The following is a 25,102-nucleotide window of genomic DNA, read 5'->3' on the forward strand; positions in this document are numbered from 1 at the left end:
AGAAAAATACATCACATGGTTCTCTGTCTCAAAATGGGTAACAGCTACTTAAGGGATGCTGTGCTGGAAATAGATAGGAGCAGTTGCTGTCCCCTTGCTAAATATTAGAGAATCACCACTTTAAAAGTCTCCTATTTGATCAGTTAGCAGGGATGCTAACCATTAATCATGTATAGTCCACATGAACATGCACAGTGGATATCATTGAATTAATTGTTATGAAATCTAGTAGACATCCAATGGCACTGCACAAGGAGGAGATCATCTATCTATTGTATTGTATGGCTAGGTAATAATAGTAAGTTGTTAGCAGGGTATTCCTGATGTATCTCCCTTGAATGGTACAGTGGGCTTATCCCTATTCTGTAAAGCAGTTTAAATCATATTTATGCTGAATGTTTAATCTGTGAAGTTGCCAGGAGTTTCTTTTGAAATATAAAAATGAATTTGTTTGTAACATTAAGAATTAGGGGCAAATTCATTTTTATATTTCTTTCTTTCTTTTTGTTTTTCTTTCTTTTTCCTTTTTTGGTTTTCCATATTGATTTTCCAGCAGCCAAAATTCATCAGTGGAATTAAAGTATGAAGATATCAACAAATTGTATCACACCATCAGTTCAAAAACCTGCACCTACTCAGACCATTGTAATAGAAACTCCATTGCTTCTTAATGCATGGCTTCTGCCTGGCTTTCTTACTACAACAGAAGCTTCAGCTCCTTACTACCTCACTGCATTGCATGAATGAGATGTTTCTCATGTTTTATTGTCCATGCAATTTTTCATCACAATTTACAGCTAACTCAGTTTTGCTATGCTAGGAGCTCTATCTCTGCAGACCAGGGCTCTGAAATGACATCAATAAAATAAGCTGTGGATATGATTATTGATGAAAACCAGATAAACGATTTTGATGTGATAGAAGTTATGACATCATGATTGTGGCATGCCATATGCTTCCATGGAGATACCTCAGCTTGCAGGGTCCTGAGGCTTCTATGGCATGGAAGAAGTAGAGTTAATACACATTTTCTAGAGATGTAGATGCATTTTTGTAAGGGAAGCTAGTTAAAGAGAAAATGCCAAGAGGAGAACTGAAGTTTGATTCAAATAATTTATTCCCTGCTTCCTCATCTGAGATTTACACTTCATACTTTTCTTCTCCTCCACCGCTTTTTTTTTCTCTTTAGGGTTGAACGGGCAGGAGAGATGAAATGGATAGAACCAAACAAACAGAGTAAACAATATTATAGTTACAGCTTTCACCCAGCATCACCAATACTCAGAAAGGAATTTACATGTCTTCACTCATACAGTACGTGACTCATATCTTGGGGTTTCTTTTCCACTGCCATATAGGAAAAGTGTTGCATATTTTTCCCATTTGTAACCATTTTACATGGTCCCATTAAAAAAATAATAATCTGACAGCCACAACATTCTAATGAACCCAAAGGCTTGCTGTGCAAGACATTCATTGCACAAACGACTGGTTCTCTTCTGATATGTGCAAATGAAAATGAAATATGTCTATATTTTCAGATTTCTAGTAGGCTGCTAGATTTACACATGGGTTGCAATCCAGAGAACCACAGAACTATACACATGATGATGCCTCGAGCACCTCCACCACGTAAGATGTGAACAGTACTCTCCAAGCTGACAGAACTGTTCACCTCTAATAAGGGGAGAAGGGGACTCCTGAACTAATGCCCATTTCATGCCTTTCCCTAGTGAAGAGATGTGCTACCAGAGCAGGCAGTGCTGATACACCTTAGGCACTGTGGATGTATTGCTTTATCCTTACTAATAATGCCATGACACTCAATGCAGGAATTGATCTATTCCCCCTTCCACACAGAGAAAAGCACTTTCTGCAGAGTGCAGCCAACTTTCTCCCCTACCTAGCAGATGGTTATTACTGTTAGAGTTGAGTGCTAATCACATCTCCAAAGTACAGGAGCATCATGGATGGAAGAGCCACCATCCTAGGCTGATTTAGACACAGAAACCTATTTCCACATGTGGATTAGCTTCTCTGGATTAGGGAGCTGGTGTTAATTAAGTTTCTGGAAGACTCATTTTGTACTTGTTCACAATCTGTAATTGTTTTTGCCGTTCTTGTATCTGTTCTTCAACCTCTGACATGGTGATAAGAAGAAATGTCAGAAAGCAGTGATTCTTTTGATTGTGCTCCATTCCTATTCCTTCTTCATATTCTGATAGGTGAATTGTTTCACTAGTTTAAGGCTTACTTGTAACATTTCATTGTAACAAATGATAATTTGAGCATTTTGATTTTTATATATTAAATAGTCTTTATCACACCTCATCCATATGCTTTTTCAAACACACAAACCTTATGTGATAGCATAAGGCTAATTAGCAGAAACGCCTGCACCAGTAAGTCTTCTGCTGTGAAGCTGGACTATCAGATTAAATGTTTCATAGCCATTCACTCAGCCATTTGGCTGATTTGCAGTGTGGTGAAATCAACACAATGTGATCACTACACCTACAGTGATCAATACACCTGCAAAGTCCTGTTCGACTTCATCATGTGGAAACTGAACCAAATTTATAATGCAGTATAAACAAAATTGTGAAATATGTATGAAATTCAAATATGAAAAACCTCAAATATGGGGCAGCTTGTGTGAGAGAGGATCGAGATTATGAAGGAATTTTTTAAACTTGTTACCATCATACTAGATCTTCAAACTAACTTTCATGTAAAGTGAACACTACTAAATGACCAGAGTATTGAAATTTGCTTTGCATCTGTAGTTTTGATCTTTTTCTTCCTGGTGATTTGGAGAGGATGTTCTTTTATCTTCAAAGTTTTTATGTAAGCAAAGACAGGTATATTGCCCTGAGAGTGACCTGACATTTTCCACTTCTTTTTCTCTTTCCCATCCTTCTCTCACACTTTCTGCCTCTACCTGCCTGCATTTCCTCTTTTTTAACCCAATACCTGACTGCAACAGATTTGACACTGTAAAGCTAGGTATTCAATTATTGCAAAATAATTTGCATTCATATCATTAAACTGACGAACTAGCACTTCTGCTGATGTAAATCAGTGTGGCTGATTCTATTGACTTCTTGATTTACACTAGTTGTGAAACTGGTCTATTAAGCCATTTCAATAGTGACAGAAGAATGCCCTTTAAAAGCAAAATTGAAATACCTTTCTAAGAGCAGCAAATAGATAACAGCAGATAGATTAGATAGATAGATTCAAGTAGATATATCCTTGGAGCAAGTATTAAAATCATTTGTCTCGTCATTATAACAGGTGGGCTAAAGTGAGGAGTGCAGTGTGTTTCACTCATTCCTTTGAAGAATCCTGCTAGTGGCTGATATCCTGCCTAAATTTACTAGAGGAAGTTCTACTGAAATGTAATAATCCTTTAGAGTAGCTCCGGAGTAATACTATAGAGTAATTTAGTCAGGCTGTCAGCCAGTGTCTAGGGACGTGCACAGAACTGGTTCCGTGCACTCTTGGGAGGGTGGGGATGGGGGTTCTTTAAGGGCAGGAGAGGTGCTGCCTACCTGCCAGTGACCACCCCAACACTTTCCCCCCACTGGTGTTCTCGCAAAAATTGGGTGTGGGGCTGCAGCGTGCCTCCCTGCAGCACCGGTCAGCATCGCCGCACAAATGGCCGGCGTGTGCTTGGACAACAGTTGACAGAACCGGTTCGGCACTCCTAGAATGCAGCGTCAAACAGTTCAGTGCACATCCCTACCAGTGTCAGCAACATCACCAGTGTTGAAAGCAGCATTGTGCCTTCACACAATAGTGTAGCCAAGGGTTGTGTTTTTCCTATTCATTGTTCCTCTAGGAGTCGATGGCAGCCATTTATTTATATATGGTCAACCTTAAAAGGATGCACTTGCAGACACCATAGGGAGGGGTGCTAAACCCTTCCCATTCAGCCCAGATATTGAGAATCAGACCTGCTCTCAACTTCATAGACCCATATATCTACATATACCCATAGCAGTGTTTCTTGCTTGACAGTGGAATGGAATGGGATATTAGGGGCTGACTTCTATGTTAGTAATGTTTTCTGTGCAATGGAGGAAACATTCATTTCAGATTATGGCTCACATACACAGTGACAGAACAGAAGCATACTGAAGTTAATGCAAGCAACTCTCAGCATCACTGCAGCCCCCTGAACATGCTGAAAACATATTGCCAAGGGTTGAGGAGCTGTTGACAACAATGTGAACCTGGAAGCCAAGTGGACACTTTCCACTAGCAAAGCTCTGCCTGGTTTCTGGGCTATCCCTCTGCCCCTGCAGCCCACCCAAGACACAGCCCATGTCGTTGGCAAGTGTCCCCAACACCTGTCTGTGCTTTATTTTTATTTATTTTTTGTTTACAGGCTTGGGCTTCAGGAGTGCAAAGAGTTGTTTCTTTTCTTCCACTAGCATCACTGTGTATGCTGAGCCTATGTTATAAATAACAAAGATAACATGGTGTATTCTTAAAAATAAAAGAAAGAAGTTCATTTTTTGTTATGAGTGGGTTTTCAACAGTTGTAACAGGCATGACAGAATAAATCTGTATGTTATGCCATCAGGGATATCAACAAAACATCTGTGACAGTGTAGCATACAGGATAATAAGCACTCACAAATTTAGCAAATGCTAACATTGCTAAAGGCAGATCTTTTCCCCATAGAAAATATAGATTGTTACTTGCTTTATTTGGACATACAGTTAAAATTCTTATTTACAATGCATGTGTATGTCTTTATATTATATGTGTGTCTTTAAAAATTATGTTTTGAAATATGCAATGGAATCTTACATTCAGTGTCTAATTATTTGAAACATTCATTTGGCACAGGTTTTCTGTATTGCCCCATGTTATAACCCGGTCCTTGGAGAGAATGTGGTTGTATTGCATACAATATAAATAGTATGTGTGCGGTGCTTATGTGAGTGGCCTCTATGGTGTATATATATTAAAAATTTCATCGTGCTAACTCTTGGTCCATCTGCTGTGCTGGAAAAAATAGAACTGGGGCCCTTCAAAGAACCCACACAAATAAAATAGTATGAACAATGCAATCACTATCAAGTTGTAAATAAGAAAGGTGAATATAACAATGATTTTGTTATAATGTCAGATACTAAATTTGTAGGGAAGTTTGTTGCTGTGGCTTCATAAAGCAGTGGCTTCATAAAGTTCATAAAGCAGTTAGCAAAGGATAGTTTAAGGCCAAGGTATACGAATGGCCTTACATCCTTAGGGACATTTCCCCCCTTTAATTCCAGAGTTAAATTTAAATTCATATGGGGTTTCTTAATGCTTCAGAACTCCTGTATGCTGAAGAATAATTGAGAGGCAGTTTGTGTTCTCATCTGTCCATGCTACTGCAAAAACAGTTCCAGTTCTAGCCACTTTTTTTCTTTTCTTTTCCATTTCTCTTTCTTTCTTTGTTCCTTTTTGTCTATGCAGAAGACCATCAAATGAATTGTCACAATACTCGAATGCAAGATGCAGAAAAAGACGATAACAATAATGATGAGTATGATAATTACGATGAACTGGTGGCCAAGTCATTGTTAAATCTTGGCAAAATTGCAGAGGATGCAGCATACAGAGCCAGGACAGAATCAGAAATGAATAGCAATACATCTAATAGCCTGGAAGATGATAGCGACAAAAATGAAAATGTTGGTCGTAAGAGTGAGCTGAGTTTAGATTTAGACAGTGACGTTGTTAGGGAAACTGTGGACTCGCTGAAATTGTTAGCACAAGGACATGGTGTAGTGCTTTCAGAAAATGTTAATGATAGAAATTATGCAGACAATATGTCACAGCAAGAAAATAGGAATATGAACTATGGAATGCTAGGAAAGCCTACAAACAATGGTCTTACAGAAAAAATGGTGGAAGAGAGTGACGAAGAGGTGTGTCTCAGCAGCTTGGAATGCTTGAGGAACCAATGCTTTGATTTGGCCAGGAAGCTCAGTGAGACAAACCCACAGGAAAGAAATCAGCAACAAAACATGAATTCTCGCCAACATGCTCGGCAAGAAGAAGATTTCCAAGGAAGGACACCTGATCGGAATTATTCTGATATGATGAACTTAATGAGACTTGAAGAACAGTTGAGCCCCAGATCTAGAACTTTTTCTAGCTGTGCAAAAGAGGATGGCTGTCATGAAAGAGATGATGACACCACCTCTATTACTTCAGATAGGTCTGAAGAGGTGTTTGATATGACAAAAGGAAACTTAACGCTACTTGAGAAAGCTATTGCTTTAGAAACAGAGAGAGCAAAAGCCATGAGAGAAAAAATGGCAATGGAAGCTGGAAGGAGGGATAATATGAGATCCTATGAAGAACAGTCTCCAAGACAACTTTCTGGAGATGACAGGAAATCTAAATCCAGTGACGGCCATGTCAAAAAGCCATATTATGGTAAAGGTAATATTTCTATCTAATGCACATTATCTTATTATGAAGATGTTATATTATTATATTACCTTATTATAAAGTAGGGTTTAAATGTTAACAGATGCATATGATTAATGTATGAAATAAAAAATATCACTTTAAAACTTTCCAGAGATAAAGAGCATTTCAAAGTGATTTCATCTGTTTACAGGTAGAAAACTGTACCATTTCAGGATAAACAAAGCAAATATGTGATCATGTTCAAAAAGGCAAAGGTTATCCTAAAATGCTGAATACGTTTTGTGGTTGAGTTATGATTTGAAAACTGAAAGCAAGTGCAACTTGCATAAATTGAGTTAAATGGTAGGACAGTGTAGGGCAGTTAGTCAGTCAGTAAGGAAATGCATATTTCACAGACTGGACTGTGTGGGTGGCATTCCGATTTATAAAATTATCACCAAATGGTGACTATTGATTAACCCTCTCCTATATAAAATGTAAAGTTGCCTGACAGAAATTGAACAGTATTAGAATGACCGATAACACAAGATAGGGGCAACGATTGCACATTAATTATCTTAAATAGTAAGGTAATGGAAACCATTTGCTATGCAAGGCGTGCTGTGGCCTGGGCTGAGATCAATAGCAATTTCTTTCTTATATGCATTCCACTTCACTGGTTTCATTCCTTTGTGGAAATAGTTAAGGTGCTGCCTTAACAACAGTCCAATATATAAGACAAAGAAAGACAAAACATAATTATCTTAATAATATTTTATGCACATAGCATGTAAATATAAACATGCTATTTTTATGAGTCTACACTCTTGTAAAGTGTCCACTGTCCCCAGTACTTGCTAAATACTTTTCACTTCCATTAACTTTAATAGGAGTTGAGGGATCCAGATTATTGTGAACTACATAGGTGGTTATGGCTGATGCTATGCTTCCCATAACATCACTTCATTAAATTGTTATACAGTGTTTTTATATTATGAACTTGATAACAGGACTGTAAAATTTAATTGTGAGATTAAAACTTTATTTTCAGCATTTCAGATATTTTTTGCCTTAAGGAAAGTTTTTAAGGCAGAGATAAGACCCAAATATCTCTCTAATAAATTACACAAGTAAGCAACAACCTTCATACTAGCATTTAACAAATTTATAAACTACTCCTTGAGTTATTGAGCTTGAGCTAATTCACACAGTATATTTTCTGTACATGCAACCACTCTTGAGCACACACTTGCACAAATAAGCGTAAAATATGTACAGGGCCATTATGAATGTGGCCAGTGGCAATTGCTATGACTGGGATGGCAATTTTGCCAGTAGCATGAGCCACAGCAATCGCTGATAGCCTCAGCCATCACATTACATTTGCCCATGCCAATTCTCACTTGAGGATGGTCAGGAATATTCCCATTTAGAAACAAATGATAGTAATTATTTACATACTATGAAAAAGTTCATTATTGAGATATATTTCACAGATAAAGCTTGTATTTTTTAAAGTATGCATGGACTAGCCAAGAAATTATTTGGGGGGGGGGGATCTGGCTTTGGTTTAGGTGCATATTTTACTAATGTTTATATTGATTTAGTACACATATCTTCCCTTGTAAAGAATGCAAGATAATTCCACCAGCTTTAAACCTTTAACCATTAGAACCTATCTTGCTGGCTCACAAAAAGGGCTTTGTGGCTCTTGCGGCTTACAAGTAAGGATGAGTGCTAAAGTTAGTAGGGTTTATAAGCAACAATTGGGTCTGAAGTAAAAGAAGTTTGGGCATATTCAACCTGAAACTTTGAAGACTAGATCCCTTCCTTGTTTTAATAGACCATGGGGGAAAAGTATCATATATCTTATTTTCTGCAATAGAAAGATTAAAAAGAGAATGGATGAAAGGTGTATGAAGTTTACATGATCCCCACCACCACCACCAAATACATCAACAAAGGCTATTAGAGTGTTACACATCTCAAGGATACTCAAATCTAGGGAAGTAAAATCATCAAAACAATGCACAAAAATTCTGTTCTCTTATGTTTGAAAGGTCCACTGTGATGGCCCCTTAAAATCAATGGGAGAGACCATCCTTTCTCTAGATATGTTTGCTCTGTGTTAGAGAGACTGGTATCTTGTATCATGTTGTGATAATACTGGAGTCATAACTAGACAATTATGTCAAGGGATGGGAGAGAGCCCTTACTTTCTCTGCACTAGGAGGAAAATATTTATTAAAAAATTAAACATTCATAATGGTCAATTGCCAATTCCCAAGTGCCAATATTAAGCCATCCTTCCTATTTCCTTTTTTTAAAAAAATAGATCAATCTATTTCAGTTTGTTTTTTCATTTTATGAACTAGACAACGATGTTGGTAAAGTTATGTGTTGTCAGTTGAACAAATAAATAAATAAAAATTAAAAAAGGAAAAAAAGATTCTGGCCCGAATCTCTGACTGGCTCAGCCTCACTTATTTCTTGTAGTCGATATACAAGCCTGTCATTGCTGTTATCTGTAGGCAGATTTGAGATTGAAGTAAGGATGTGATCCTGTATGGTTCAGCTCTTGAGCTACTAATAATTCACTAATATGCCATTGATTATGGATTTACTCACATGTATTATCTACTTAAATTCAGAGTCAAAGATTTTGACCTACATTCTGTTGGGTTAAACAACCTGAAATATTGTTATTGGGAAAAGCAAATACAAACCACAATGCCATATTAACTGGCTGACATCCTGACTGCACAAGCTGAAAATGTTTTGTGCATGCAATGGGAGAAGAGTGATTTTGGCCAGTCTCCCTTTTCCTCTGCCACCCACCACAACCCTCAGGAACATATTTTTGCATAGTGAGCTGCAGAGGATGCAAAATTCTTCAGCACTCAATTTTTGGCAGTCAGTCACGGACTTTAAAAAAAAATTTTTTAAACTATGTAATATTCAAAAGTGGCTTCTGCAAAAAGTTAGTTTTACCTATGCAAATGAATAGCATGGATGACAAGAGATTACATCATATAATGTAAATCTGAATCTTAGCTCTGACACTGATTTCTTCTGTGGTCTTAGGTTTAATGATCTGCTTCAGCTTCTCATAGAGCAGGCCTGCTCAACTTCGGCCCTCCTGCAGATGTTGGCCTACAACTCCCATAATCCCTGGCTATTGGCCCCTGTGGCTGGGGCTTATGGGAGTTGTAGTCCAAAAACAGCTGGGGGGCCTTAGTTGAGCAGGCCTGTCATAGAGGATAGACATATTCACATACACAAGGCATTTTAACTTTTCTGTGGCTTATAAAGGGGATTTGGAGAGAAAGGTATTATTAAATGCATTGTTAACACAATATATTACAAGACACCATAGTACCTTTTACACTTGGTGCTTGTGAAGTCTAGTCCTTAACTTAATTAGACTAAAATGTTTTGATTATGAACATTTGAAGCAGGCCTTCACAACTGTGACCCATGAAATCAAATTCAGTCCTTCATCCATGTATTGTGGCCTGTCAGATGCTTGAGAATCTCCTTGTGTTCTCAGCAGGAACAAAAGCATGAGGCTAATTGAGTTCCTGGTGGGACTTCGTGCCTAGCTGGTGGGCTAAGTTCAGCTGGAAACCTAGAGGCAATGGGTGCATGACGATTGCTTTAAGCTGCATATATGACAGCTACCAGCTCATGTTGAGCCAGTCTTGTGCCACGGGTAGAACTGGACTGTTTGCATCCTGCCCTTGTTGGGTGATGTGCACGTACCTCTCACTTTTGACAACCAGCTCTATGGCTGGCAGCCAATCCATCCTCACATAAAAAGCCGCTGCCACATTCCAGAGCTTCCTGTGCATCAGCTTTTAGTTGTGAATCATTCTGAGATTTATCAGTATTTTAGAAATATATTTGCAGAAATTAATTTTTAAATTTAAGTATTCAGCACTTGAGACTCCTATAATGGTATAGAATATCATGGAAATGCTATGCACATGAGTAACCCTACCCAGGTTAGGGAAGCCCTATCTGGGTAGGGCTGCTCCTGGCACCACCAGGATTGAGCCTGATCCCGGCACTGCCTTCCCCTTTTACCTGGGTTAAAGAGTGTGAGCACACCCTTTATCCCAGCCACAGGATCATGTGTATGCTCGGGTTGCACACATCCCAAGTATACACAGAGATGGGCAGTATCCCTCACAGAGATGGGAGGTATCCCCCAATGCACCCATCTCATAGGGGTATCCCCCAATGCACAGTGCCTGTCATTCAATGGATTGTGGGATATCCGGAGGCTGGGGCACATCGTTACAGCCTCCAGAGATCTGCACTGCTTGGAGCAGCATGAATAATCTGGGAGTGTGAGCTGCACTCCATACAGCATTTTGCTGATTGTCTGGGGCGAAGGTGAGTTGGACCCTACCTTCCCACCCACCCACCCACCCACCCATTCGTGTGGATAGCCTTACTTTCACCTCTTCTTTGCCTGCTAAAAGGCAAGTGCCTTAAATCTCTCCAAGTTTTAAGCTGTCAAGTCAACTCTAGCTTTATTTGTTTGAGACCTATGATGTAAGAGGCAATGGGATAACATTTTATTCTGAAGGGAATCCAGGTCAATCCTGGAACAAGGGAACAGAAAGAGAATGTTCAAAGTGCTGATAGACTTCTTTTTAAAAAACTGAGGCAGTAAGGATGAGTTCTGGATGAGAATGTGAATGGCTAAGTCTGGTTGACTTTGAGAGCCAGAATCTTATATTTGCATTTTTTTGTTAGATACTGGTATTTAAATTAGTTCTAATATCAATGCATTGCAACAATGTAAAGGATGGTGTGCATAGATACTGACTTGGGACTTCTTTACACTGTTGTGAATTACTGGTTCTTGCCTTATGGTATATATCCTGAAAATAGGTAATGATTCTCACTGACTATCCTGGATCATTCAAATGAGTGGCCGATGAATAAAGCCTGTGTTCAGCAAATGTGAAGCATACACTAAGGGGGAGGGCTGATTTTTGTCAATCTCCCTTTCCATTTCTAGTTTACTGTGACTCCCCAGAATATGGACCTGAGGGCTGTGTGGCCCTCAGGACCATATTTTAACGAGTCACTTGCAGATTAATGATAACTTTAGTCTGCATGTCAGCCCCTGTTTTTCTTGGAACTCTGTACCCTTGAGAGCTACTTCACATATTATATTTTTTAATATGTAAAACATATGGTAGGGTGGCACATCCAACATAATTTGTAATGGTCTCAGGATTATAAGCCTTATATTGTTTATACAGTCATTTATCTGGAAAAGAAGGGAGCTAAGCTACTCTTGCTAAGCATTGTCTCTTTCTGAGAGAAAGAAAACTAATATGTAGCTTGGACCAGAGCACTCAAAAGTACCGATAAGTGAACCAACCCACCATCCACAAATCTCAAAACTGAGCTCAGGAAAAATGAACTATCCCTCCCTGTAAAATAAACCTAGGAAAATAGCTAGGTTTTTTAAGTAATCAAATTCTGAACCTGTTTTGGACTCTCTTGACAATGTCGTTGGGGAAGTGACAGGATCAGATATCTCCTGCAGCTCCCCATTAATGCCTATACACTTCTTCTCACTTTTCTATCCACCTGCCTCTCTCCACCAAGTTTTTTTCCCTGCACTTCCCTTTCTTGCAGTCCTCAAAGCAGTATGGCAATGGAGAGACATCTCTCTTCCTTTCTCCCATCACTGATCCCTGGCACACTGTCATATTGTGCAAGGAATGAAGGGAACTCTAATTCTCAAAATGTTGCCAATATGAATCAGGATTTCAGGATTGCTGAAAAATTACAAGTTGCAGCTCTTCTGACTGCTGGGATGCAGCCATCACAGTGTGTCTGGCATCAAAGGTGACCGATGAGAGAGAGAGATGACCTCCATGCTGCCACTGCCAAAGCAACAAGAAAGGTAAAGTGGTGGGGAAATGCATGGAGGCAGAAGATTGGTGGATAGAAGGGAGACAAGCGCTGACATCTAGAGCAATGGAGAATATTTATTTTATTTTATTGTTAAATTTCTATAGCACATTTCATTAAAACAATCTCGAGGTGGTTCACACAAAAGTTAATAAGACTATAAAAATTACACAATTAAAACATCAGCTAGAATAGAAAAATACAGATCTGATTGAAAGATTAAAAAAACAAGCATAATATAAGAAGCAGCAGCAATAGGAACAATCATATAAAAGCCTGGGCAAAAAGCCAAGATTTCACACGCTTTCTAAAAACTCTGATGGAGACTGAGGAGCAGATAGCCACTGGGAGAGCATTCCAAAGTCTGGGAGCAACAAATGAGAAGGCCCTATCCCGCGTGCATGACAGCTGAGTTTCCCTCATTGTCGGCACCCAGAGCAGAGCCCCCCCGCCGGATGACCTCATCAAGTGAGCAGCAACCTTTGGGAGCAGGCGGTTCCTCAGATATCCAGGGCTCAAACCATTGGACTTACTACACAACTGTTGTAGTAGGTGCATAGCATGGAGGAAGCAATTTTTGACCATTTGCTCTGGAAGTCTGTGTCACCTGAAAATATGTCTCCAAGGGCTGTGCAACCTGTGGGGACATGTTTTGGGGTGACAGGGCACTTCTGAAGTCAGAGCAAAATGGGAAAATTCACTCCCTGGCAGCCCAATGTGTGCCCAATAATGCACATCTAGAAAAGCTCTGCAGCATGGTCACGTCCCTGGTGCATTCTCACTTTATTGCTTTGGATGTCAGTCACTGACAGAGGGAGGCAGGAGCTGTTCCTCCAGCTCAGATAAAAATCTAAGCTGGATAAGAATTTTTGGGTCATAATGTTTGCCTTATTAGGCAAACATTATGAACCCACTGGATTCAGTTTCCAAGCCATGCTTGGACGTTTGGCAGCATTACTAATTTAAAAAAAAGGTTAAGTTAGGAACATAGGAAGCTGCCATATACTGAGTCAGACCATTGGTCTATCTAGCTCAGTATTGTCTTCACAGACTGGCAGCAGCTTCTCCAAGGTTGCAGGCAGGAATCTTTCTCAGCCCTATCTTGGAGAAGCCAGGGAGGGAACTTGAAACCTTCTGCTCTTCCCAGATCAGCTCCATCCCCTGAGGGGAATATCTTGCAGTGTTCACACATCAAGTCTCCCATTCAGATGCAACCAGGGCACACCCTGCTTAGCTATGGGGACAAGTCATGCTTGCTACCACAAGACCAGCTCTCCTCTCCTAACATAGTGCTCGAATTACAGGAAGGAGGCTAACTCTCTGCCGGTTTGATGATTTCGCTGAACTTGGGTGGAGTCAGGGATTGAGCTTCTGGATTTCATTAAGGGCCCCCTTTATTTCCCCCTATAATTAAAAAATACCCAACATAACACAAATCTGGCTATTGTGAGACTGCAGCAAGGCCGCTCATATCACCAGAGAAGCTGGGACAATCTAGAAAAAAAGTTCTACTGAGAAAAGTTGGCAGATGGTGAGGAGAGCAATCCCAAGGAGATATGGGTCATATTCATACCCTGACTGTACCTTCCTCCCATTATCATTGTTACTATTGTCCTAAATTCATCCTTTGAATGTGTATACAGATCAGAGGTGGAATTTAGCTTTGAGGTTATTATCCCATGATATCTGATGTAAACAGAATGTCTAGAGATATTTTAGTACCCAAACTAATGTCATTTGAGATTCCAGTTGTAATTCAAGAGAAATTTCAGCCCTAATTCCATACTTTCTTGGCAGCAAACATTTCTTAGATGAAGAAAAATCATTTCATAGGCTTTTAAGAACAGAAAGTAGCAGCACTAGAAAAGTCACTCTTCCTTTGAAAGTAATGAATATTCAGGCAGTTTAAGTATGTGACTGTCATGGACCAAACTAAAAGCAATTTATTAAGTTAACTGGGTTTTTTAAAAGTTAATTTAATAAAATTAACTTTTTTTTAAAAAAAAACGCATATACTATAGGAAGTATTCATGAGAAAGAAACATGCTTTTATGTAGCTTCTGATATTCATAACAAAGTTTTGAGAATACCATGTTGTCTGCTTTAGAATACCATTAAAAAAGAATTAATTTGCACTGCATCTTGGAAGAATTTTGGTGAGGAACTGGGTCCATTATGATCAGGACTCTGAATGTCTCTTGCAGTTATCTGTAGCCTTTGGTGCATGAGGTAAATAGCATTAAAACAAAGAAAAAATAGAGCCAACTTGCACCCTAGAGCTGATGGTTGACAGAAGTATATTAATTGACAGTGGTGTGGCTTTGCTGGAGGAAAGTCACTATCCATTACCATCCATAGTTGGGGACGGCTGTGGTCCTAGGAGCCTGCGGTATGGAAGAAAGGAAGGAGGACATAAAAATGTTCACGCAGTAGCAGCAGATGTGTTGTCTTCCAGTGTTCTTTAAGAACATTTTCCACAGAATAACTGATTTCATTAAATGAACCTTCATCCATTTGGAAAGCTGAAAAACATCATTCACTTGACACATTTGTTGTAAATTATAGATCCCTCAAGAACAGAAAAGAAAGAGAGCAAATGTCCTACCCCTGGGTGTGATGGAACTGGCCATGTAACGGGGCTTTACCCCCATCACCGCAGTTTGTCAGGATGCCCACACAAAGATAGGGTCCCTCCAGAAAGTAAGTCCACATTGTTTCATGGAAACTGGGGATAAAACTCCACACAAATTTTTCTAGCATGCATTAAGAGGCTTTTTCTTTTTTCTTTTCCTCCCATTTTTCCAGTATGATATGTCTCAATTTAGCAACCTGTTTTTATGTTATATTTGCATTTTCCCTTTATTTTATCATTCTCACATCTATACTAACCTTTATGCTTGAAGGAAGATGTTTTAAAGCTGTATTCTTTGACTCTGCTAGGCATTCTGTCTATATATACAGGTTTTTCTAGGCAAAATAGTACAACATTTGATTCTTATAGTCACCTCTTGAAGAGGTTCTCTATTGTTCAAACATAAGAGCAACTGTTCTTTTGAGTTTGAAAAATATGCAGCTGAATTCATTTTAAATGATAGATAGATAGATAGAAAAGTAGCTGACCTTTGAAAATGTTGTTGAGTCACCCGCAATTTTATTTGTATGAATGTTCATGCAAACATTCTATAGTTGTACGATGGGGATAAAGGAATAGTGAATATGGTAAGAAATAGATGCAACAGAAATAGTCCTAGATTATAAAATTTTGTTCATGCAAGTTCTAAATTGATTACTCTGTGAAGGGCTTGAAAGTTTAAACTATTACCAAAATAAGATTTCCAATCACTGCAGCATGGCAGATTTCTAAATGCAGACATGTTATGTTCACCATGGGAGTGCTGCCATTATTGGTGTCCCTGAGGTGAGTTTCGCCCAACTCTACCCTTATACTTGGGACTATTCACCATATGATGCAGAATCACCACATGGTGAGTTTCCCTATCAATAAAACACATTCTCTTATAAGAAATTGCGTTCGTACATCGCATAATTAAGCAAAGTATGTTTGGGTGTTCTTCTATAGACAGTAAGGCAGCAAACCTATTTATTGACATTGAAACTACTCAGAAATTCCCTTGTGACTCAGGGACCCAGTGAAATGCTTTTTCCTGAAAATGAGAGCCTTCAAATAAGAAAATTAAGCAGGGCTGAAAGACTATGGAAAAAAGAGAGAGGGAAAGAGAGCGAGAGAGAGACCCCTTGTGGAAAATTTGCTCCCCCCACACACCGTGACTTACTCAGTGGTGTAAGGGCTGTAGCCATAATGTGGTTGTCCCTTTCCAACAATGTAGTCTCCCTCTTTAGAATAACGATCATAAAAGAGGAATCCCTTTAAGGAAACAACACCGCTTCTCAGCTGGTGTGTGGATTTAGCTGATCAAAGGAATTCAATTTTCAGTTTAGCAAGGCCTATAATTTTCTCAAACGCAAATGTTTACTCAGTTGCTCAAAGCACTTCATCTTTTCCCCCTGAAAATGGTAAACATAAAACATTTAGGAAATGTTGCCGATCAAAGAAGAATATAGCTTTAAACGGTTTGCATGTTCAGTAGTGACAAAAGTGAAAAAGGTGAGCTCATCTTTCTTTCTTTCTTTTTTTCCTGACTACTGCAGTGCTGGGCTTGTAAAGCATGTTTCAAGAACAGCTTTGAATAGCAGGAATTCCAAAGTGAAGCTTTCACATCTTTAGTACACTGCTAGTGGTGTGGTGATGGTGATGAATGATGGTGGTTGTGACTATTTTTTTAAATCAATATGTAACAGGTTCTGATGTACTTGGCTTTTGAGTAAGCATTAAACACTATTTCAAGATTAGTTTCTTTGAAATGTAGCATAATTCCGCACTAGTCACTGTACACTGGTGATACGGATTCAAACATCTTTCATGTCACATACACGCTTACAAATTGGTCATGACCCAATTTTTCTTTACACTTAAAAACAACAACCCAAAACTTTAGCACATCACAATTATAGTTCTAATGAATGATAAAGCTTACTTCACACTGAGTCTCCAAAAGTCCCTCTAGTCTTGTACTGTCATGGGGCCTTGAAGTCAGGATCCCAGCAGGGATCTGTAGGATCCTGATATTTCAAATCCTTTGGGGATACAACATTCAAAGTATGCCTTCTGCTGCTGAGTAGCAGCACCTCTGCAGGCCTTGCTTGGTGGTGGAGAGTGACAAAACTAGGCCTATTGGCTCCTTGGATTAATAATTAATCACTCCACCAACCTCTTGACTTTAAAATGTGCTCACGTCGTTTCTATTTCTTTTCATGTTTGACCCATTATGATTCACTAAGGCGCTGTAGATTTTTTTTTTAAGCAAAAAGAATAATCTTGTTCACAACACAACTGTTGCTGTTGTAACTGCTACAACAATAAATACATTTACTGACTTACTTAACTGTCACTGAATCTTAACAAACATTAGTCCTGAGTGACCAAGGCAGTTGTGGGCCTCGGAACCAACTGCCATGACTGGGGTTCGGATCTCTCTCACACCCTCTCTTGATTGCACTGAGGTGAATTCAGCTCCCCAGAATGTACATATATTTTATGGTAAAGCGATTCCAGATGCTGATACTTTGTACATAAATCAGTCTGTTATTGTATACATACACCCCAGCTTACCACTATGCTGTTTAGTGCTTTTGCTCAGTGCTTATGTGTGCAGCCTCCTGCTTCACTGTCACACCAGACACACATCAATCGTTAGACTTCTTGCTCTCCATAACTCTTAATGTATTAACATCATCCTGTGTTCATGACTTACAGTACCACAACACCTCTTTCCCTCACCAGGCTTTATTGGCTATACCTGTCACATGTCTATTTTCAGGAATGCTGGTCATTAATGAATCTTGCTTTGTACTAAAATGGCTTCCTACAAACTGGGACTTGAAATCTTTTTCTTCTTGTTGTTGTTTCCACACTCTGCTGTTTCCTTTCCTTCTCCTTGCCAAGTTCTTGCCATGCATGAAAACGTTCTTAAGTGTCCTACACCAGGCTGCACAGGCCGGGGCCACGTAAATAGCAACAGGAATTCTCACAGAAGGTAAGAATGTACTTGCTGAGCTATACCATACATAGGTGGATACCATTTCACAGCTGCAACATGACTGAAAGTGTCCTTAGATGAGTGTGTGTGTGTGTGTGTGTGAGATTTATGACATTGTATGAGAGGATTAATTTGGGGGCACAATTAATTTAAGTAATAAGCTAAATTTTCCATTTGTCACTGTTTGCCTGCACTTTGTCTTCCTCAGTCAGAATTGCATAAATTGAAAGTCAAAATGACTTCAGCAATCAAGGTTGTCATGCGAGGGGGTGGGGTGGATTTAGGATCTTTCCTTCAATGTCCCAGGCGACATGTGATTATTCCTTACATGTATTTCTATATTTTCAACTATGTTTCTGGTTATTGTGAGCTTATTATTGTAACCCCAATAATTGCTCTTAAGATACTCTGCTTCTTTGCTATTTAAACTTAAATATATCCAAGGGCAGATCTCTTAACTTTGCTAGGAATCTTGACTGCTTCTCTACTGAAATCTATTTGCTACCCTACTGAAATCTGAAATGGCACCCTAGAAAATATCATTGAAGGAAGTAAAAGATAGAATACCTCATTGGAATCAGGAACAGGTTTGTTTTTTTTAACCCCACTAGTCTACCTGTCTTTAATGTATACACAGTGCTGTGGTTTCCAGCAGTTTTAAAAGAACAAGTATGTAAAACAGGAAATTGTGAGCCCTATGATATAAAGGAATAAACCAAAGGAATTATTTTCAAATGAGCTTGAAATTCTACAGGAAATGACAAAACACCTTTCTCAGACATTCCTGTTGGAGAAGCAAAATAGTTAATTAAACCCTAAAAGGTTATTTGTTAAAGTTTCCCCTTATAGCGGGTTGAAATTGACCTGGAAATGATGGGGCCCAGTGGGGAGGGACTCTGAATGCAATGTTCTACAATTCAGCATTCCATGTATTCTTTCAGAGAGATCAACTTCAGTGAGGTCAAGTGCCTTTTGGTGCTTCATTCTCCCACCCATCTCCTTATAATTTTTTTTTTAATAAAAATCACTGAGCTTTGACGGTGTGGGTGATGGTGGTACCCCAATGATATAGAATGTGAAGTTGAAATTAACACGTACCTGTTTGTTTCACTTTTGTACATACAAAAAATAACATGATTATTTACTCAGTTGTTTTTGCTGCTGTTTTATTCTGGTACTGCCACAGGAAAATAGTTAATTAAGGCCTGGTTTTTCTTTTTCTTTGCAACTTTGTCATTTTCAAGACAACCTATCCAGGTTGTTGTTTCTGTGACTTATTGGGGCACAATCGATCCCAAAAGTGGGTTAGCAAAGATTTTTGGTGATGATAAATCTCACTATTGAAGTCCTATTAAAATTCAGTAATCCTGTAGAATCACTCCTGTGTAGTACTACTGAGTAATTTAGTCGGGAAGTCAGCCAATTTCTACGATATCTTTATGGTATATGCTCAGGTTTCTTCCAGAGCAGGTTCCATAATGTTAGCTTCAAGCAATGACTTTTGATTACAACCAAATTATGTTGTAATTTATAATTAATGCAATATGATTTGCACCTTAATTCTAACCATGTTTACCTAGATATCTATCCACGTTTACTTTGATATAACCATGTTTACCTAGTACCACTAAGTTCAGTGAGGTTTACTTTAAAGCAAGCAGCTCTAGGATTATAGATTTAGGCTGCACTCATATGTACACTTACCTAGGAGTAAGAGTCGTTTAACCCAGTAGGGCTTACTTCTGAGTAAACATGCATAGGATTGTACTGTTAGAGCATGATGAGACTCCATGCATAATTTGGCCTATACTGCATTGCATGGAATAACCGGCATAGCAGCTATTTTAATGACAAATTTTCCCAAACTGAAAAATCCTGCCAACAGTATTGTATGGTGCCATGACCTCTGTATAGCAGTAGTGCGCTCTTTCACATACACAAGAACTCTATTAAAGCAGGCCTGCATAATTTGTGACTCACAAGCAGTGCATCAGTTATTTATCCCATCAATGGCTCAGTAAATCTCTTGGATCACATACTGACTAGTATAGATTAGATATGTTACATAGGCTTAGGCAAAACAAGAGCTCTGCCCTCACAAGGAACCAGTAAACTAGCGGCACTCAAGGCTTGTGGCATACAAGGAGTGAAATGATGATGAATTTTTTGCTTCTCTCTCCTCCTTTTGCAAAAGCCCTTTTTGTTGTCTGAAATATCCCTGAAGGTCACATAGCCCTCACGAACATAGTCCTGGCAATGAAAAGGGCTTGCAGGAAGGGGAGAAAAGTGAAAGAAACGTTCTCATCCCTCTCCCCACACTCTGCACTGCAAGGCAAACTTGAATGGAGTTAGTTTACTGACTCCTCCTAAGCTTGCATAGCATGTGGGTGAACATGTTGAAGAACACACATGTGGAAGGACTTTCATTTACACATAGTGGAGAGGGGTGATTTTTATCTGTCTCTCCTTCTCTTTGCTGCCTCAATGCCCCTTAAAATGTAATCCTGACAATTGGGATATATTTCAATGATGTATTTGTGAGGGGACATCCGAGGGCAGCAGAGGGTAGTGGTGATTGGTGAAGAGTCCCCCCCGCCATGCACAGGTGAAGTGCTTCCTATGTGTGTCTGCAACACTAATCAGTGGCTGATATCCAGCTTAAGTTACACAAGACTAACTTGTCTGTTGAATTTCATTGAGACTCATGAGTAATTTTCTCTGAATGTCAGCCAGTATGTGACTCTTGTGTCTGTTGCCGGCCTGAGAGACAAAAACAAGAAGATATACAAGCACCTGGCATGTTGCAATACATACCTGCTAGATTGTGTTTGGTTTGGGGGATCACAAAATAAAGTGTTCTCATGTACAGTGGAATAGGGCATTTTGATGTTAGCCATGCATAATTAAAAGCAGAGTTGTGCACCCCAGAGGAGTAATACAGGGGTTTCCCCCCCTACAAGCAGAAGGTATCTATATGATGCTATTTAGGACACGACAATTATATTTTCTTTCTGTAATTGCAGCCTCTCGGGATGTCCTATTGCTGCAGCAGAGAAACTGGCTAAAGCTCAAGAGAAGCATCAGAGCTGTGATGCATCAAAATCAAACCAGGCATCTGATCGTGTCTTGAGGTATTAAGAGTTGCTCAAACACCTAATAGTATACCAGATTAAATGCAGAATAAGTTAGCCTGAACACTAAGAAAAATTATACCACCCTTGAAGAAGTGTTTAGAATTAGGGCTTCTGGATCCTGTTCTCAGCATTTGTCTGCCTACCAATGTACCCTGGGGGTGGGTGGGTACTGTTTTTTGGCAAATATCAATAAAGCTGAAAAGCTCATTTTTGTCTTAGGCATTGTTTGGTGTAAAGCTGCCTGCTGGAGTTCTGAATCTAAGAACAGTGTGAAAAAAAGTTGATATCTTTGGGAAATAAACTAATATTTACCGGTAAGTCTTGTTTTTTCCAGCAGGCGTTTACTAGTAAATATCAGTTTAAATGAAAACCAGAAGCCCTATTTTCAAAAATCCATTCCCCAAGATGACTTTCTAATTCAAAAATATATAATTTAGATTTTCAATATTTAAAAACCCACTGAAACTTAGTTGACTTTTTATTCTCTCCCTAATAAAAGAAGCATCTTCATATATCCTACAGTTTTAATTCTGCCCATAATTTATTATTCATCTCCTAGACAAACAGGCTATAGAGCTTATTTTCTTCATTTTTATAGGAATCTGATGTACACAAGAAAGTTACAGTTCTTGTGGAACTTGAGAATCCGGTTTCTAAAGCAGTAGTGCTTTAGATTCCTGTACTGTGATCTGCCAAGTGCTGCAATATCTTCTAATGAAACTATAAATTTAGATAGATGTAACATCCTCAGCTCCCTGAAAAGACTGGGAGTTTTGTAAAATATAACATCAAACATCCATCAACTTGCTTTCTCTAACAGACGGATAATACCAGTCAGTTTCAAATATTAACAGGATAGCTTAAATGAAATTATAAAGACTGTTTTCTTACATCAAAGAGACATCTGTAATGACCATTCATTAGAATGGTTCCCATGAAATTGCATTGTCTGGCAGAGTCAAATCACTCTGTAGATAAAACATTGTCTTCAAGCTCAGATTCTGAAGGCTTGCTTAGAACATGCCATGGTAGACCATGCAGCTCTTCTCATTTCCGATCTCTTCAGTCAATTCAGTTCCACATGAATCTATTACACATCATGGTGCTAAAAGCTATTGTGCATGGAAAACATGTGTTTTCTGAAGCTACCTTTAGAGTGCTCTCAGAAATCATATTTTGCATTTACTCATGGCAAAAGTTCCAATGTCAAAGACATTTTAATGGTGACACATTCTCTATATGAATAGCTGTTTTTAGCTTAGAAATCTGATGATAGTTTCTCCACCAATGAAATCTGATGGTGTCTCAAAATACATTTCACGTTGCCCTGGATCCGAAGTGGCAAATTTGGCAGTCTTTCAACTTCTTCATAATATGGAAGACTAAAAATGCACAGTGCAATAAAATCCCATTAATAGTAAATAAAAACAGCATTTCACTGATATTTTCTACGGCATTTTCTATACTGTAAAATTATGAGAGAAAGGATGGCAAAATTGTATATATGCAATGTTCAGTTACTTATTTTCTTAACTACTGTGTACTTTGGTGTGCTCTCCCCATGCTCCTGAGAAAAGGGAGCATTATTTTCCCAAGAGGTTGTTTCCCCCCCATTGTTGGTAGCTTTATAGATTTAGTTTTTTTAGTGTTCCATATATTTTTTCCAAGCCATATCACTTGCAAAAACAATTTTATTTTTTTAAAATCTCCTCTGCTGAACAAAACAAACAAAAAGAAATATTAAACTCGTCTATTCTTGCTGCCAGGAGGAAAGTGAGCAAAACATCAGTGACCTTCCTATTGCATTATAACCAAGTTTTCTTTAGTGAGAAGTCAGATGCCATGCAGAGGAGGCTTCTTGTCAAAAGCAGCACCTGAGTCTTTGACAGACTCCTCAAATAGATGTTTTGGCAGTTTTGCTTCTGCCTCTGGGACTGTCGTGCTTTTCAGATCTTGATAGGTGATCTGAGTTACATTGTCACCTCAGATTTGACTTCTCCATTGCCTTTATCTTGTGGATATATTTAAGATGAACATTCTGAAGCTTGCCCTGTAATATTTGATCTTATGTTTGCTAAGTACAAGTCTACCGGTCTATTCCTCCTACCTGTATTCAAACAGAACCACCTCAAAGCTTTCAGTTCTGTCAGTTCTTTCCATGCTGGGCCCCAGTCACCTGTATGCCAAATACAGGTGATTCGGAACTCTGCCCTTCTACCTTTTTATTTTTATTTTCCAGGCCTAGCAAAATGATGGTCCGTTTGGCATCAGGAATTTCAGCAATTGTCTGGTGGAGGGTTATTTAGCATTTCCTGTAGAGTAGGTGGTAACTGAGGAAATGCCCCCTTTGCCTTGCAAGTGGAGTAGGTCTGCATTTAAAATTACTTTTGAAAAGAAATCAGAATTTAAGAATATGTGATCCAATATGTTTGAAATCTGATCTGGTAGAACAGTATATGAATTTTATTTGGTTAGTTTTAAAATGTTTATATTTTATTGATTTTGTCTATAGTGGAATATGTCTGCAGAACCTTATTGGGTTCTGGATCAATAGGTTTTTCTAAAAGTAATGTTCTACCCCACCTGCAGCATGTGGAATAAAAATAAAAGGGTACAAGTAATAAAATAATTTGAGTATGTATTACCTATATCTCCCATCTACATTCTAATTAAAACATATTCCAAATGATTAGATTGTTGCAGATATATAACATTTCACATATGCCACTGAGGGTCATAAAGTAAGCAAGACCATATTATTACAGACACATTTATATTAGAACTACTATCAGGGACTATCTTCTTCAAGAATTTGTCTTAGAATATTTACAGTCTCGTTCCATTGCAGCAAACCTGACATCAGTATTGTATTACAGCTTTGGGCTTCTGTAACTGGGCATCAGTTTTTCTAAGGCCTGGTTCACACAATAGTTCAAACCTAGGTTTAATGTGAGGCACTGGCATTAGTGTAACTGTGTGAACCCATGCCAAGATGGTTTTTGGCCCAAGATGAATCTGAGATTTCCGCCTTGGCATGGGTTCACACAATCATGCGAATGTCAGTAACCCACTTTAAACCTAGATTTGAATGACTGTGTGAACCAGGCCTAAGTTTCTATTCCTCTGTCTATCCCACATTATATGCAAAGAGGAAACAGCAACAGCACCAAAGCTTTGATCTTTGAGATGCCTCTTGTCATATTTGTGCTGTTGCACATAAATGATTAGTTGTGAAAATGAAGAAGAATTTGTGGAAATTCACCACTACAAAGGTCAATTGCATTAATAGGCCACAGTTATTTTAAAAATGCAAAGTGCGTAAATTGCACAATCTGAAAGCACCTGTCTGTATTATGATCATCACACAGAAGTGAGTGAATATAGGGTTTTCTTACTGGCTCCATGTTAAGAAGAGAAAATAAGCATGTGGGATGTTGCCCAACTCTTTGTGTCCCCCTGGAATACTGAAACAGATGATGGCACCTGCATAATGCAATTGTAAGACCAGATATAGAATGTAGATCAGCAGCAATAATATTCAACAATATTGTGTTGTTTGTGGGGAGATTCCAAGGCTGTCCACACGTGCAACAAAGACTGGCTTTAGCTGCCTGAGTCCCATCTTTGTTGCACATGTAAACTGCCAGGAGCCGTATGGCTCCTGGCAGCACAGCAGCAAACCCTCTAGGGAGCCCTGGCTGTTAGCCAAGTTTAAAGGTGTGAGCGTGCTCTTATCCCTGGCTAACTGATCATGTGCACCTACACATGAGTAGCCTCTCAGCCTGCATTATGGAAGTTCTGGGGGATTCCCAGCCCCCAAACCTCTGTGCTGCTGGGAGCAGCCAGCAGTCATCTGAACGGGTGATTTTCCGCCCAGCAATGGCAGGGAGATTGTCTGTGGGGAAAGTAAACATTTCGAGGCTTCCTCCCCTCCCCTTTTAAGCCCTTTCTTGTGTTCATGAGAAAGGGCTCTGTATATAAAATCATGT

At 38.9% G+C, this 25,102-nt stretch overlaps 1 protein-coding gene and 1 long non-coding RNA gene across 27 annotated transcripts in view; one reads left to right on the plus strand and one right to left on the minus strand.

Annotated features, from left to right (window-relative positions):
* Window positions 1-25,102, plus strand: part of MYT1L (myelin transcription factor 1 like) — a 571,739-nt gene that overhangs the window by 444,283 nt on the left and 102,354 nt on the right. For 15 of the 26 annotated variants that reach the window (XM_053286009.1, XM_053286008.1, XM_053286025.1 and 12 more), the window contains 4 exons: window positions 5,477-6,451; window positions 14,927-15,061; window positions 17,886-17,976; window positions 21,003-21,110. In XM_053286009.1, coding sequence (XP_053141984.1) covers window positions 5,477-6,451; window positions 14,927-15,061; window positions 17,886-17,976; window positions 21,003-21,110 — 1,309 coding nt within the window. Of the gene's footprint in view, window positions 1-1,189; window positions 1,315-5,476; window positions 6,452-14,926; window positions 15,062-17,885; window positions 17,977-21,002; window positions 21,111-25,102 lie in introns of all 26 variants that reach the window. The other 11 variants (XM_053286015.1, XM_053286019.1, XM_053286012.1 and 8 more) reach the window with 9 other exon arrangements.
* On the minus strand, window positions 14,389-16,888 carry LOC128340643 (uncharacterized). Its single transcript, XR_008313852.1, has 2 exons — window positions 16,156-16,888; window positions 14,389-14,745 (listed from the first exon to the last, which is right to left on the minus strand). It is a non-coding gene; the product is annotated as an uncharacterized LOC128340643 (long non-coding RNA).

This window comes from Hemicordylus capensis, chromosome 1 (assembly GCF_027244095.1).
Source record: "Hemicordylus capensis ecotype Gifberg chromosome 1, rHemCap1.1.pri, whole genome shotgun sequence".
NCBI classification, from domain to species: Eukaryota; Metazoa; Chordata; class Lepidosauria; order Squamata; family Cordylidae; genus Hemicordylus; species Hemicordylus capensis.